This window comes from Nycticebus coucang, chromosome 3 (assembly GCF_027406575.1).
Source record: "Nycticebus coucang isolate mNycCou1 chromosome 3, mNycCou1.pri, whole genome shotgun sequence".
Taxonomy (NCBI): Eukaryota; Metazoa; Chordata; class Mammalia; order Primates; family Lorisidae; genus Nycticebus; species Nycticebus coucang.
The window spans coordinates 160337212-160352077 of NC_069782.1; the positions used below are offsets into that span (position 1 = coordinate 160337212).

General features: G+C 52.8%; 1 protein-coding gene across 12 annotated transcripts in view; it reads right to left on the minus strand.

Annotated features, from left to right (window-relative positions):
- Positions 1 to 4931: 4931 nt before the first annotated feature.
- CFAP46 (cilia and flagella associated protein 46) overlaps positions 4932 to 14866 on the minus strand; it is a 105801-nt gene continuing 95866 nt past the window's right edge. For 8 of the 12 annotated variants that reach the window (XM_053584431.1, XM_053584432.1, XM_053584428.1 and 5 more), the window contains 9 exons: positions 12485 to 12558; positions 12358 to 12418; positions 12254 to 12289; positions 11876 to 11978; positions 11004 to 11116; positions 9263 to 9344; positions 8701 to 8837; positions 8407 to 8487; positions 6667 to 7180 (listed from right to left, as the gene is read on the minus strand). In XM_053584431.1, coding sequence (XP_053440406.1) covers positions 7056 to 7180; positions 8407 to 8487; positions 8701 to 8837; positions 9263 to 9344; positions 11004 to 11116; positions 11876 to 11978; positions 12254 to 12289; positions 12358 to 12418; positions 12485 to 12558 — 812 coding nt within the window. In that variant the 3' untranslated portion in view covers positions 6667 to 7055. Of the gene's footprint in view, positions 5039 to 6666; positions 7181 to 8406; positions 8488 to 8700; positions 8838 to 9262; positions 9345 to 11003; positions 11117 to 11875; positions 11979 to 12253; positions 12419 to 12484; positions 12559 to 14866 lie in introns of those variants that run through there. The other 4 variants (XM_053584427.1, XM_053584434.1, XM_053584433.1 and 1 more) reach the window with 4 other exon arrangements.

Here is a 14866-nt window from a genome sequence, read left to right on the forward strand (position 1 = left end):
TGGTGTGAGCCTTTCCAATTGGCATATTAGAAATGATGTTAACCTATTAAGGAGTTATAGTACTTGTAAAGTAAAAGTTTTTTAATTAAAAGGAATTACCCTGTTACTGTAAATATGCTGCTGATTTTTTTCCATGCTAGAGCTACGAACAGGTAACTGTAACTCAAGTTTGTTACTAGGTCACCAGATAAGGAGTAAAAACTTACTTTAAATGACTTAAAAGTTTTAGTGCTTGCGTGTAATTATCAGAAAAACATTTGAGTGATATTTTTAATCAAGGCAACACTGAACAAATTACACTAATTGTATCATTTTGGTTTAAAATATCTGTGTCTTCTCTCTTACCTGTCACCACATAAAAATAATACACACACTGGCATATTCTGGCTTCTGTCTTGGCTATTTTTTTCTTTTCTTTTCTATTTGTTTTTTTTTGGTTTTTTTTTTTTTGAGATAGAGTCTCACTCTGTGCCCTGGGTAGAGTGCCGTGGCATCAAACCTCAAACTCTGGGCTTGAGCAATCCTCCTGCCTTAGCCTCCTGAGTAATTGAGATTATAGATGCCACTACACCCAGCTAGTTTTTCCACTTTTGGTAGAGACAGAGTCTCAGGCTGGTCTTGAACTCCTGAGCTCAAGGGGCCGTCCCTCCTCAGCTCCCAGAGTGCTGGAATTACCAGCATAAGCCACTGTGCCCGGCTGGTTATTTTTTCTTTCGCAGCCTAATTGTGTGTATTACTGGTCAGAATGAACTGCCATGACTATCAGAGTGACTCTGACAGGTATCTCTGCCTGTATAGGCTCTGCTCTAGCCAGTCCTTTGTGTGCAGTGTCAGGGGTGGCCCAGAGAGAAGCATGCACCCCAGGGCCTTGTCCCAGAGCCAGGGTGAGGATGCAGGCGTGAGACCCAGAGTGACTTGGAGTGAACAGCAGGGCCCGAGTGGGGCCCCCACGATGTCCTGGCCTGCCCTGGCCTTGGGGCTGCCTGAATTGGCACCCAGAGCCTCTGCATGTGGAGCCGCTGTGCAGGCCCTGAGCACGAGGGTGCTGGGCTCTCCACTGGGGGCAGTGATGCTCCTTCCTTCCCCTTCCCTCTCACTGAGCATCTCTGCCTATTATTCTTGTCCACGTTCATGTCCGCTGTGCAAGGGGCCATACGGCCTTCCCTGGGAAGCTGGGCATTGTAAGCACTGAGACAGAGACCCACATCAGCTCTCCACAGCTGCTGGCCTGACCGGCCTCTCTGCACCCCATCCTTGTGCCTCTCCCAATATCTGGCCTCTCCTCTGGGTCACAAGCAGGACAGAAGTGGCCCTGGGTAAGACACACCTTCATCCCTAGAAGTGATGCTGGATGGGGACCACAGAAAAGCATGGACAGCAGGCTGAGGCCCTGCTCCTGAAGCCAAATGGCTCTGCCTTGAAAAGACTTCACTTCAGGGAAAGACGACATGTGATACCAGACTCGCCCGCACACACCATGGACTGCACCGTAGGGTAGGTTCTGTGGTGAGTGACTAAACCAGGGAGAGGGCTGTCACTCTCTCACATAAATGGGGTCCTATTTGGGTTGGAAAGAGTGATCCTAAGACTATCACTTCTAACTGTGGCTCTGCCAACCTCAGCATGTGGGTTCTACCTCATAGTACAATGAGGCTACCAAGCTCCAGTCCTCACATTCCATTCTAGCCAGCAGAAAGGGAGAAGAGAAGAGCTTGGCCCCTCCTTTTATGGACATCCTTATGGCTGGAACTTAGTTAAATGTCCATGCATGTTGTAATAGAGGTGGGAAGTATATTCTTTGTACAGAATGGCCATGTGCTCAGCTGGAGGTGGGAGGAACTATTACTCAAAGATCTTAATTCTTACTGATTCCTTTCAGTTCCTTCAGTCAATTCCTAACTTGATCCAGGGAGAGGCACCAGGATTCTGAGATGTCTCAAGCTCTGTCCCCTCCACGACAGGTAGGCTGGCTGCAGAGATGGGGAGGAGACTGGGCCCCCACAGCCCACAGAGCGAAGCCGCCACCCTGTGTGAGTCCTGTGGCCTTGGCCCTGGGCTCTGCCTCTCATGGGGCTGCCTGGGACAGGGCCACTTGGGTAAAAGGAACTGCCTCTGGTCCTTGCAGGTCTCCCAGCTTTTAGGGGGTCTTCATGCTAAGGACCTTCAGGGCTGGGAGCCCCAGAAACACGCTTCTCCAGGTATCTGAAAGGTTCACACCTCACTCTGCCTCCCACCCCATAGAATGGCGACCCGCTGAGCTGGGTCCTTGAGCAGTGCCAGCTTCTCTGCAGGATGGTTCTGAGCCCAGCAGGCCTCACCCCAAGAGGACACTGCTAGGACTGGGATTGCAGGGTGTAGGCTGGATGATCCTGGCCCCTTCCTGGGCTGCTTGAGCACCGTTGGTCCCCCCAGGGACCCAGCCAACCCAGCACACAGGGAGGCCCCTGGGTGGGTGCCCATTAGAAGGTGGAAGGTGGGGTACCACCCCTTCCACCCATTACTTTAACCTGTGTCTGCCTCTTGTCACTAAGAATTAAATCCATAATCAGAACATGGAAGAGGCCCCTGCAATTTGGCCCATCAGCACCATGCCGGCCATTAGCTGGCTGCATGGGGGTATTAATCTCATCATCTCTCTCTGGTCTCAATGAATTGTGATAAAAATGTCAAACAATTAGATTATACTGGCCAACAGCGCCGGTGTGATTGAGTAGCAAGGCCGGGCACGTCCCTTGAATCACCCTGACAAAGGGAAACGTCTCCATGCCGTGATAAATCCCCCGCAGAGCTGCTGGCACAGGCCGCCAGGAGGTCAGCTCCGGTCGGGCCAGGGAGCCGGGTGTCCCATAGGAAACCTGCCACCCCAAGGCCCTCGGGAACCTGAGGAGTGTGGGTGGAGGATGGGGCAGGAGCCCCCGGGGACGAGACACCAAGACCAGGGGCCCAGGCTCCTCTGAGGTTTGCAGAGCCTGAGGTTTGACACAGAAGGGCAGGGGGGTTGCTCAGAGGGTGCAGTTCAAACCCCCTGTCCCACTCTGCAGCCACAGAAAGGAAGGAGGCCAGAGCTGGGGAGGGGTCCTGCAGTGGCCACTTTGCGGATGCTCGCCCTGGCCTGCTCTTCCCAGGAACCACAGATGCTTTTTTTTTTTTTTTTTAATAAGGGTGAAGACGCATTGAAAATTGATTTCACTGTTGGAAATGGGATAATTAAACTGGTTGTTTCTATCTTCATCATCGTCATAATAAAATGAGGAGACAGTAGGGTTACGCATGGTATTGAGAAGCACCGAGAGGCTTAATGCACAGCAGCAGTAATTGAATACAAATGGCCTCTCCTGAAGTTGCTGAGTTATATTTCAGAGATATGGGATAATGATGCCATTTAATCATTTTTACAAGATATAAAATTACTGGCTTCTCTAGGAAGATCATTAAGGAAAACAATTGTTCACAGCAATTGAAAATAGAGTTTTAATTATTTAATACAGAATTATTTAAACTATTAGAGACCAGTGTTGGATGAAGCAACTTAATAGAAATTTACACACAAGCATCTGTGAACATTTTAGTTTTATTAACCCACCTAATTCCTTAATCCAAATCAATCTGGAAGGCCTCGTTGAGCTGTGACTGGGAATTCACTGCTCAGAGCTGCTGGGACTGTGGACTTGCCCTCCAAGGTCGAGGGGTTGCCAGGCCTCACGTGGAGGCGCAGATGGGACGTCCCACTTGTGAATTCCAGGAGAGATTCTGGGAGAGATGGGGCCCGTGGGTACCCAGGCCTCTGAGCTGCAGAGGAGGAGGTGGGGAGAGAAGGAGCAGCCGGGAGGGACTCTGGGGGCCATGGCATGGGGCAGGTGCCTGGGCGATGCCATTTCCTGAGACAGAGGGAGGGGCCAGCTTAAGTGCTGGCACAGTGCCCGGCTGGTGCTCTTCACCTGCCCTTCAACCTTTCCCAGGTGGGGGCTTTGGGAGTCCACCCTGCTTTGTAGCCCCCTGTGCTGGGACCTCTGTCTGTCCTGCCCACCCTCATGCCCAGAAACATCTCAAGGGTATACGGTGCTGCTTTACAAAGGGTTACGATGTGAAACTTGAAAGTCCTTTCCTGTTGAGTGAAACAGCGGCCTGAGGTGTGGCTGTGAGGGTTGCTTGCTGCTCCAGTTCCTTTGGTTACTTTGTTGGTATTTAAAACATTTTCTTTAATAACACATATTATTTAAGTGCTTATTTCAAAGATAAAGGAAATTTTCAAGACATAAATTAAGAAAATAAGTGGACATGTTGGAGAGGTGGCCGATGGTAAGGCCTGAGCTCGTCAGGCCGGGAGTGTCACTGTGGGTGGCCTGGACACAGTGGGGTTCACAGACGTGTGGGTGGGAGGCTGCCAGGGTCTTGGGGCCATAAGGAGCCCCCAACACCCAGCCTGCTGGGAAGACAGGCCTGGGGCCTCCAGCCTGAGCCCTGGAGTGAGTTGTTTAAAGTCAGGGTCTGGAATCCCAGGCTGGTCCCTCACCTGGGTACTGGTCAGTTGGATCCAAGGCCCTGCGTGGCAGAATGGCACCTCCTGGACCCCTGTCCCTCGAGCCAGGCGTCCTCACTGGCTTGCAGGTTCCCCGCTGGGCTGCGCTCCCACAGAGGGTGATCCACCACGCAAATTATCACCAATAAATTCCAAGTGATCTTTTTTCTTCATATAGTTTTTAGGGTTACATAAATTTCACCTATGCAATTTTTTTATGCTTGAATATATTACAGAATGCCACTTCTGTTACGGAAGCTAATTGATAATGTGATTTGTTATGTTGCCGGGACATAATTCAGAAAGTTATTTTAAAGCCTTTGATGCATGGAACAGCACTCCGTGTTTAATATTTCTCACATGAGCAGACACAGTGCAAGGTAAAAAATGGGATTCCGCGTGGATGACATATTTCCAGAAGCTTTTATTCTTGTTGTTTGGGTGTGTGCCAACATCTTTCTAGAAGAAAGCTCATATTTCCAATGCTGCTCTGATTTGAATTTATTTCCAGGTCATTACCTTTTTAAAAAAATTAGAACGAGTATGTGTATATACAGTATTTGAAACAAGGAAAAATAAAACAAAAAAGGGGAAAATCATATACTTTTTAATATTATCAAAGATGCATATTTAAAATTATCCCTGTCAAATTAAAGATTCACAGGAAGTTGCCAAAATAGCACATAGAGCACTCTGCAGCCCCCACCTTCCCAAAGGTGACATTTTACACGGCGGTCAGAGCCAGGGTATGACACTGGCAAGCCAGCCTGCAGACTGTGTTGTTCTGGCTGCGCTGGACAGGTGCGTGGATGTGTGTGCATGCGTGTCTGGGCAGCTGTGCCTCATATGAAGATCCATGTAGCCCAAGACCTGGAACCACGTGTCCCTCATGTCACCCCCTCCCTCATCCTGTGCCTGTGCGTCCTTGCACATCAACGCAGATCTGATCATGCCTGGGGCCTGATCAATCCCTGCGGGAGTTGTATGTCACCCTGAGGCCCACTCCGTTGTTGTGCCGAAGTCCATGTATTGTCACTGCTGAATGGTGTCCTGCCCCATGAGCCCGTCGAAGGACATTTGCATTGTTTCCAGTATTTTGCTATTTTGCGTAAAGCTGCTATAGACACTCAAGTATGTGTATGTGGTGTGTATGGATGTAACTTTCCACTCTCTGGGATAAACACCAGGGGTGCAACGCTGGGTCACAGGGGAGTTTTAGAGAAATTGCTGTATGCTTCCAGAGAGACGGCACAACCCCACACTCCCACACATGTGGCAGACCCGGTTTCTCAGCCTCTTCACCAGGATTTCATGTTGTTGCTATTTAAAAACTCTCCATTGTTGCACTGCATCTGCATCTGGGTCCTAACAGTTTCAGGCCTCCTCTCATGGCATCTGCGTCAGAGACTCGAGCTTATTGGTACTGCACTTGGGCTGCATGTCTCGACTTTGGGGTCTGGATTCTTGTCCCTCGGGCACCCCAGTGGGGGTATGGGGCTCCAGAGATGTGCCCCAAGGGCAGAGTGGCCCTGCTGCCCTGACCAAACCTGCAGAGGCTCCCATCGGGCGTCACCCACTCGCTTCACACGTGGGTCCCAGGCTGAGGGAGGAGTGGGGACATGCTGTGGGGACATGCCATGGCTTGAAGCTTGGGCCCCTCTCAACTGTCCTTTGCCCATGGGGTGGCAGGAAAGGGAAGTCTGCAGGAGGCTCTGTGGCCCCGTGGCTGGGTCAGGGCCAAACAGACCAGTGACCACTAATCACCCCCAACCAATCTAGTCATCCTAGGAGAAGTGTGCTCAGAATTCACAAAGATGATTTGGAAGAAACATCCCTCCCTCCAGGAGTCCTGGGTTCAGCAGCCCTGGAGGGCTGACGCTTAGAGGCTTGTATGGAAGGAGCGCCTATCTTTCCATGTGTCTCTGGGAGGGCCTGGACTGCCTGCTGGTGGACAGACCCAGCAGTCCAGGAGCCTGCCCTGCCCCAGGAGAGACTGTCGGCCCTGTGCTTGTACAGCTGAGGCTGGAGAATGGCTGGTTGGGGAAACCTTCACTTAGCAACCAAGAGAGTGCTCATATCTGCAGGCAGGAGGTGTGGGGCCAGTGACATGGGGGCTGCAGCCAGGAGTAGCCTTGGGTGCCAGACACCACACCTTGAAGACACATTTTATTGTTTACTAACACACTCAAGTCAAAAATAAATTCAGGGTCCTAACAGTTTCACTATTCTGAGGAGCAGAACACATGCTGTGGGCAGAGTGCAGGGAGGGGCTTTCCACTGGGGGAGGGGTCATGGGGAAAGGCACTGGCAGCCTCACGAGAGGGGAGGTTATTCTTGCCCCAGGAACGGCCATGGCTTCTACATGATGACCACAGAATGCACACAAGGCAGGGAGGAGCTCTGGGGTGGGCCCAGCTGCCTGGCTGTCCCCCAGGAAGCAGGCAGACTTGGGTGGGCCGCGGGTTTCTTAAGGCAGAGCCACAGGCAGAGGGAAGTGTGGAGATGACAGGGCCATTAGGTGGCACTGGGCCCCACGCTACCCAATGGCTTGGTGTGGCAGCCCATAGAGGACCAAGTTGAGGGTGGTGGGGAGCCGCTCCGGGCTTGGCAGAGGCAGCTGCATGAGTGGCACCTTGCCCCTCGAGGTCTGAGGCACCGTGTCTGGGGAGAGTGGGACAGTGGTGGTAAGGCCCAGGCTGCCGGGCACAGCTGTCCAGCCCTCCAGGATGTCCAGCCTGACCAGGAGAGCTGAGGGGTAGGTGCTGTGGTTCCAGGGTGCCATGAGGACCCCAAACAGAGGCGACTACCCCACTCACTCATTCACTCATTCATTCACTTACTCATCCATTCAGTCACTCACACAGTCACTCATTTACTCAGTCACTCATTCATTCACTCATTCGCTCAGTCACTCATTCGCTCACTCATTCATTCATTCACTCATTCACCCAGTCACTCATTCATTCACCCAGGCATTTATTCTCTCATTCACTCTTATTCACTATAGGAGCACTGAATTATACAGACACTACATCCCAGGCATTGTGGAGCACATGACTTTTTAAATGTTAAACTCCTCTGGAGTCATGTATATTGAAAATTTCATAATTTTAAATCATCCTGGGATAAATCTTTCTTAGTTATGGTAGATTATTCCTCTAAAGCACTGCTAAATGCTATTACTTGGTGTTTTATTTACTATTTTTCACCAGGGTCAATGTGTGAGATTTATCTGGACTTTCCTTTCTCCTCTGTTGCCACAATTTCCCATTAAGCTCTGTTCGCTCTGAAAGGTGAGAGGGTATGTTTGAGGACCAATTACATCCTGTGTCCCTGCCCAGGGCTCTCCCCTGAGAGGTTGTGCAGTGGACGGGGCCCTGGACATCGAAAGATGTCAGACAGGACAGGGCGATCACGGTGGCTACAACAGGACCTGCCCGCCAGCGTGGGAATTCACTTTCCTGGAGCTTTCTTGCCTAGGCATGGGCATAGGGTGACCCAGCTGGCACACTATGGCCTCCAGGCTGCCCAGCCCAGGTGGCCAACACTCACCAGTCCTTGCTCTGGGAAAAGGGGTTATAGTTAGCACAGGTGTCACTGGGATTTTCCCATCTGTACCTTTGGAATTTAGAATCTGTATGACTTGTTTAAAGAGGAATTAGCAGTTCTAATGACTGGAGTGTTTTTCCGAGGACTTTGGGGCTAGAGTTCCCTGTAGGCCCCTGTGTGTACCAGGCTGCACCTGCGGGGGCTGTGCACAGGCTGGGGGCTCCCGGGCTGGAGCAAGCTCACCCCCTGTGTAGCTCTTACGCCTTAGAATCTGGTCTCCTCAGTAGAAATGGGGACACAAAGTGATGCAAGAAGAAAGCTGGCATTCTCTGCCCTACCTTGGCTAACTACTCCATTGCCTCCCATCTTCTGGAGAAGACGGACCACAGCCCCAATCGGCTTGCCCAAGGCTAACAGATCTGGAGAAGAAACATCCCCTTAGATAGGCATGGACCCCCTGGCAGGCTGGGAGTGCCCAAGGCTAACAGATCTGGAGAAGAAACATCCCCTTAGACAGGTGTGGACACCCCGGCAGGCTGGGTGTGCCCAAGGCCAACAGATCTGGAAAAGAAACATCCCCTTAGACAGGTGTGGACACCCCGGCAGGCTGGGGGGGCCTGGCACCCACTCACTCTCCCACAGAACGCTGGCCCGCAGGGCGTTGTCTTGTAGCGGTGCTGGCCACTGGTTTGCTGCGATGCTCTGCACTCCCGCCAGGCTCAGGAGGATGGCAGTCTCAACGGGCACCTCCAAAGACAGCTGGGATGTGCTGTGAGGACCCAGCTCCTGTGGGCTGCACCAAGGACTGGCCGCACCTCCCCCAGCCCTCCCTGTCCACAGCCCTGAGTGCACCACCAGCTGGAATGCATGTTTGGACCAAATGGCTTCACCATTAAATGCCATTTAATAAGACACGGCGTCTCAGAGAGCTGCTAAATCCTTCTGGGCACTCCCAGCCATGGGAGCAAACAGGTGCTGGCTCAGCTCCTGCCCCTCTGCCCTCCGCCTACTCCCAGCAAGGACCCTGCTCTGACCTGCAGCCCAGTGGAGACTTCTGGGGCTGGAGCAGCCCCTCCAACCGCCCAGCACAGCCCCTGCCCTGTGGGCTTTTCCTGGGGCTCAGGGCAATAGTCCCTCCCCCAGTTTCCCCCAGCAGGAACAAGTCCCTCACTGGCAGGCCAATGCCCCCGGCACCTCTTGTCCTCTGAGCCATCCCTATGCCGCCGTGTGCTCTCATAGGGCCATGTCAGGTCCAACAGGATCATCATGTGGCACTCTGCAGGACATGGAGAGGCCAGCTCAGCAGCTACAGGGCCACTGGGGGGTCCTGGGCCCTGTGTACCTTGGCCAATCAGCTTTAGGCTCAAGCCCCTTCCAGGGACCCACTAGCCACATGTGGACAAATGACCTGACCAGCTGCAGGAGCTCTCACAGTGTCCTCCAAACCACAGTGTCAGGCAGCTGGGAGTGGCCAGAGACCCACTCAGCCCTTCATGTATCTCCCCCACACAGCAGAGGGGTCTTGGCTCTGTCATGCCTGGAAGCTTCCAACACTACACAGTGATGAGGTGTTCGAGCTGCACCAGTGCCACAGAGGGTGGCCACGGAGGGAGGCCACGAATATGGCCCCCACCTGCTGCTGGAAGAGCTGCTGCCTGTATGCTGTGATCAGGGTTGGGGTGCACAGGTATGGGGTCCACCCTGGCTATCTTTGCTGACGAAAACAGGAGCTGATGTCCTAAGGCAATCCTGAGTGTGATTGTCTGCCATGAGCACCCACAGATGCAGAGGGGACAGCTGCCCACTTCCCCCCATCTGGCTGAGGTCAGGCTGTGGGTCTGTTTCCACAGACATCCAGTCGTGCAGGGACAGGGCTGGTAGGACATAGCAAGGTCTCTGGCCAGGCCCCCGTGCCTGCACACAGCCTCATGAACTTAGGAATTTCCTCTGCTTCACTCACCATCATACTTGGAACTAAACTTCCAAAGGAGGCCTGGTTCTGGTTCTACCTGGGCAAGGGGTCAGCTTCCAGGCATCCCTGTGGCTGAGGACCAGGTGACATTCTTATAGATGGGCTGGGTGTCTGCCCAGTGCCAGCCTCAGGCCAACAGGGGTGGGGAGGAGATCTGGGCTCCAGGGGAGAGTGCTGGGTGTGGGGACCCCGGCTACTGAGACGAGAGTCTACGTGCTTGCTGGGCTGCCACTGACAGGGCCCACATACCTCCAAAAAGGATGGACATGCCCCAGGGACCCTTGCAAAGGCCAGCAGGGTGGGTGCTCTGGGTACACAGACACCCCATGGGTCTGTAGCTATGGATGCTGAGGCAGGAGGGCAGCCTTCCTCCAGGCAGAACCACAGCTGCCAGCCCTTTTGCATATCCAAGTGACCTGTGCCTGAGGCCCCAGGCAGCCTGCGGTCTGTGACTGTGCCCGCCTCTTGGGCACAGGAGTGTATGTGGGGGGCACGTGCCCACACGCCCTGTGCTCATGACGGTGGGTGGCAGCCGCCTGCTGTTGCTGCTCCTGCCATGTCCCCTCCTGCCAGAGCCCTGTCCTTCAGCTGGATGGTGACAGGGAAGGCGGGTGGTGAGCACCCACATTAGGACCAGAAGGGCTCTACAAAAAGAGGCCATGTTTCTAGTATGTTCTAGAAAAGTCCTGGTGGGGTGACCTTGTCTGAATTGGGGTCTCTGAAAGAGGACCAGAGGGTCGGAAGCCCCGTGGTTGCTACATCTGGGTGGGCCACAAGGGGTACGGGGCCAGGCAGGGGAAGTCCCTCTGCAGTCTCAGGATGCAGCCAGAGAGGGCCAGGCTGGGGGAGTGGGTGGGCTGTGCCTTGCTGGAGCGTTATCAGGTGACAGTGCCCCTGCTCTGTGCTCTGTGCAACTCCCTTGTGCCCTCAGGTCCTGTGGGGGGTGGGGAGGCTGCAGCTCACCCTGCAGGTTCATGGCCACCAGTCTGTCCACCAGCAGATGGGACAGGAGGTTCTTTGCCCCGTAGAAGAAGAAGCCGCTGCAGCTGGCCAAGGCCTGTTCCCACTGTGCCTGGCTGAAGAGTAGGGGTGGCCCCAGAGGGCAAGGGGTACTGTCAGCCTGGCTAGAAGTGTCAGGCCTGCACCTACGTGGCATGCAGGTCCTGCCGGGGCCACCTCCACTCCCTCTTCTGTCCTAGCCAGCAAGTTGCCGTGTCCCTGGCGCCCACCACAGGCCCTCCACTGTGTTCCATACATAGGTGTCATGATGAAGGCTGATCCGTGTGCACTCATCCTGAGGATGCCCCTCTATCCCAAACATACCCATCTCACAGGTGGTGCTGGCTCTAAAAGGTGCTAGAATGGACCTTCCTTATGGCCAAGTATGCTGAGGTCCTCATGGTACCCAGCACTCTGACCAGGGTCCCCCTCCCTTCATGCCTATACCCCAACCCCTCCCCCTGCAGCCCGACCCTGCCCCCACCCCTCCCTGACCACACCCGTCCCTGTGTACCTTGCCCTGTGCCTGTGCACACCGAGTGGTGGGAACGTGAGTGGGTCCCGATGGCAAGGACAACCCTCCTCTACCTGGGTCGCCTCTGGGCACGTCTACACCAACCAGACTGGGGCTTCAGGGCTCAGACCCCACGGAAGCCCACCATCCCCAGCGGGCCCTGCTGCTGGACCTCGTGCCAGTGAGTGACCGGGCCCAGGCACCTGTTGGTGCTGTGAGCAGCTGGGCACCTGCTCACAGCTGGAGAGTGGGGCTGGCTGCACCCCTGGTGCCCTGAGACCTGCCCACTCTAGCACTGGTTCCTGGGAACCCAAATCCAAACCTGGGAAAGTGACTTCTTCCCAGATGTCCCACCCATCTCGAAGTGAACGTTTCTCGGAATCGTTCCAAAATCTCCCGGGTTACAGAGACAGGAGTCAGCATTTCTGGGAGAAGAGAAGTAGAGACAGACCTTGGGACTGGGATCCCCCCTCCACCTCTAACAGGCGGGGATGGTGGGCATGGCTGCCGCTGCCCCTCCCTGAGGGCCACCATGAAACACTCAGAAAAATAAAAACCTGGAGGCAAATTAATTATCTGGTGCAACAAGGAATAGGCACAGGTTCAGATTTCTGGGCTGGGGTGGGGGCACCAGGCATGGCTTGGGGTCATTTTCCCACTACTAGGTGGGGCAGGAGGGACTCCCCGAGTCTGTGCCCACCTGGGCCCTGGGCCTCCTCATGTGGGTCCACCACAACTGTACTTCAGTTAAGGAGAGACAGGGACACAGGCCAGCTGGGGGCCCCGGGGGCTGGCAAAGGATACACTTGAAGCCGTCTGTGTCCACGATGACGCAGTCCGGAGGGATGGTCCGGGGGATGCTGCCCTGCAACAGCACAGGGTCACTGCGGCCACCCGCACCCCCAGGCCGCACAGGGGCTGCCCCGCCTACCTTCCGGCCCCTCCTGGTCAGGTTCCTCTGCTTGAAGTCCCGGCCCTTGGTCTCCTTCTTCCCTGCGCCGCCATCTGCAGAAGACAGAGATACAGCAGGGTGCTCAGCAGTGGGAGAAGCTCGGCCAACTGTGCAAATGTGCTGAATGCTTTGCTTTAAGGTGGTAACTTCATGCTACGTGAACTTGCCCTCAATAAAAAAATAAGCAGTGTGCACAATTTAATTTTTTTGTTGTTGTTGAGATGGAGTCTCATTATTTCACCCTCGGTAGAGTGCTGTGGTGTCAGAGCTCCCAGCAACCTCAAACTCTTGGGCTAAAGCAATTCTCTTTCCTCAGCCTCCCAAGTAGCTGGGACTACAGGCATCCCCCACAACGTCCGGCTATTTTTTGTTGCAGTTATCATTGTTGTTTAGCTGGCCTGGGTCGGGTTCAAACCCGCCATTCTCGGTGTATGTGGCTGGCGCTGTAACCACTGTGCTATGGGCACTGAGCCCACACTTTAATTTTTGTCAAGTTGAAATGGCAATAATTTCTCAAGTATAGAGAAATTGAGACTCAAGGAAGGGCCAGTCCCCACAGGCTCCCAGGCCGCCTTGCTGCCCATCTATATGCCACACAGGTCATATAGATGGGCCAGTGTGCCTGCCAAGGAGCCTTCTGACCTGACTCATAGCCTGCCCCTTCCTACACAGAATTGCTGTGGCTTGTGGACTCCCTTGGAGGCTCTGTGTAGACAGTGCCTGCCTCAATAAGGGCACTTCCTCCCTTCCTTTCCACCCTAATGCCTTTTTTCCTTTCTGTATGGGACAGCCTCCATGAGACAGCAAGTGACGGCGTGAACAGGCTCTCTGCCTATCCCGGCTTCACAAGCTGCCTCCAAAAGTCCTGCAGAGGGGCCTGCTGTAGATCAGGACAGGGCCCGTCCCCAGGACGAGGTGGTCCACGCTGCCCCTGTGGATGTGCATGTGTGTGTCATCCGACGCTTCTGTGCCACATGGACTTGGCTCTCCTGTGGTCAGCTCCTCTGTGACAGCAACAGGGCTTTAAGGGCACTGGGTGCGAAAGTTTCCTCTTATTTCTTTCTTGTTGGGGGGGGGGGATGAGACCTGCCTCCAGAAGGATGGGCGGAGCTGTCTTCTTGCCCCTCCCTGTTCTTAAAGAGGGTAAGACTGACATGATCTGTTTCTTGAAAGTTTGGTAGAATTCAATGAAAAAATTGTAAAACTGACATATTCTTTGTGCGAAGAGTTAAACCTGTTAATTTCCTTTTTTATTGGTTGTAAGATTGTTTAGGTTTTCTTTCCTCCTTTTTTTTATTAATTAATTTATTTTTATTGTTAAATCATAGCTGTGTACATTAGTGCAATCAAGGGGTACAATGTGCTGGTTTCATATACAATCTGAAATATTCTCATAAAACTGTTCTATGTGCCTTCATGGCATTTTCTTAGCTACCGTATGTAGACATTTGTATTCTGCATTTAGTAAGTTTCGCCTGTACCCATTCTAAGATGCACCGTAGGTGTGGCCCCACCCATTACCCTCCCTCCACCCTAACCTCCCCCCTCCTTTCCCCTCCCTTGGCCCTTTCCCCATATTCTTGTGCTATAGTTGGGTTATATCCTTCATGTGAAAGCTATAAATTAGCTTCATAGTAAAGCTGAGTACATTGGATACTTTTTCTTCCATTCCTGAGATACTTTACTAAGAATATGTTCCAGCTCCATCCATGTAAACATGAAAGAGGTAAAGTCTCCATCTTTCTTTAAGGCTGCATAATATTCCATGGTGTACATGTACCACAATTTGCTAGTCCATTCGTGGGTCGATGGGCACTTGGGCTTCTTCCGTGACTTAGCATTTCTTTCCTTCTTGAGTCTGAAAGTGTTTTTTTCCTAGCGCTTTGCCCATTGCCCCATGTTTTTAAACATGTTGATACAAAGTTGTTTAGAATATTTTATTATCTTCTAAAACTGGATGCATCTTCAGATGTGTTACTTTTTTGTTCCTAATATTGCTTATTTGTGGCTCATTTTTTTTGATCATCATGACAAAAATGTGTCACTTTATTAATTTTTTTGAAGAAACACACGTTTTTGTCTTGGGGGCCTCTGTGCATTGCTGGCGCCTTGTTGCTGCCCTCTTCCCGTGCACCTGCTGCTGCCTGCCCTTCACTCTCTCTGGGATGATTCTGCTCTAACTTCTTACATTGGGTACTGAGCTTTCAAATGCCTAACCCTTTTCCTTTCCTAATATAAAGATTTAAAGCTGAAATATCCAATCAGTTCTGCTTCGTAGCATCCACATCCCACTAGCTTTTTTTGTTCGTTTATTTGTTGAGACAGAGTCTCACTATGTTCTCCTCGGTAGAGTGCAGTGGC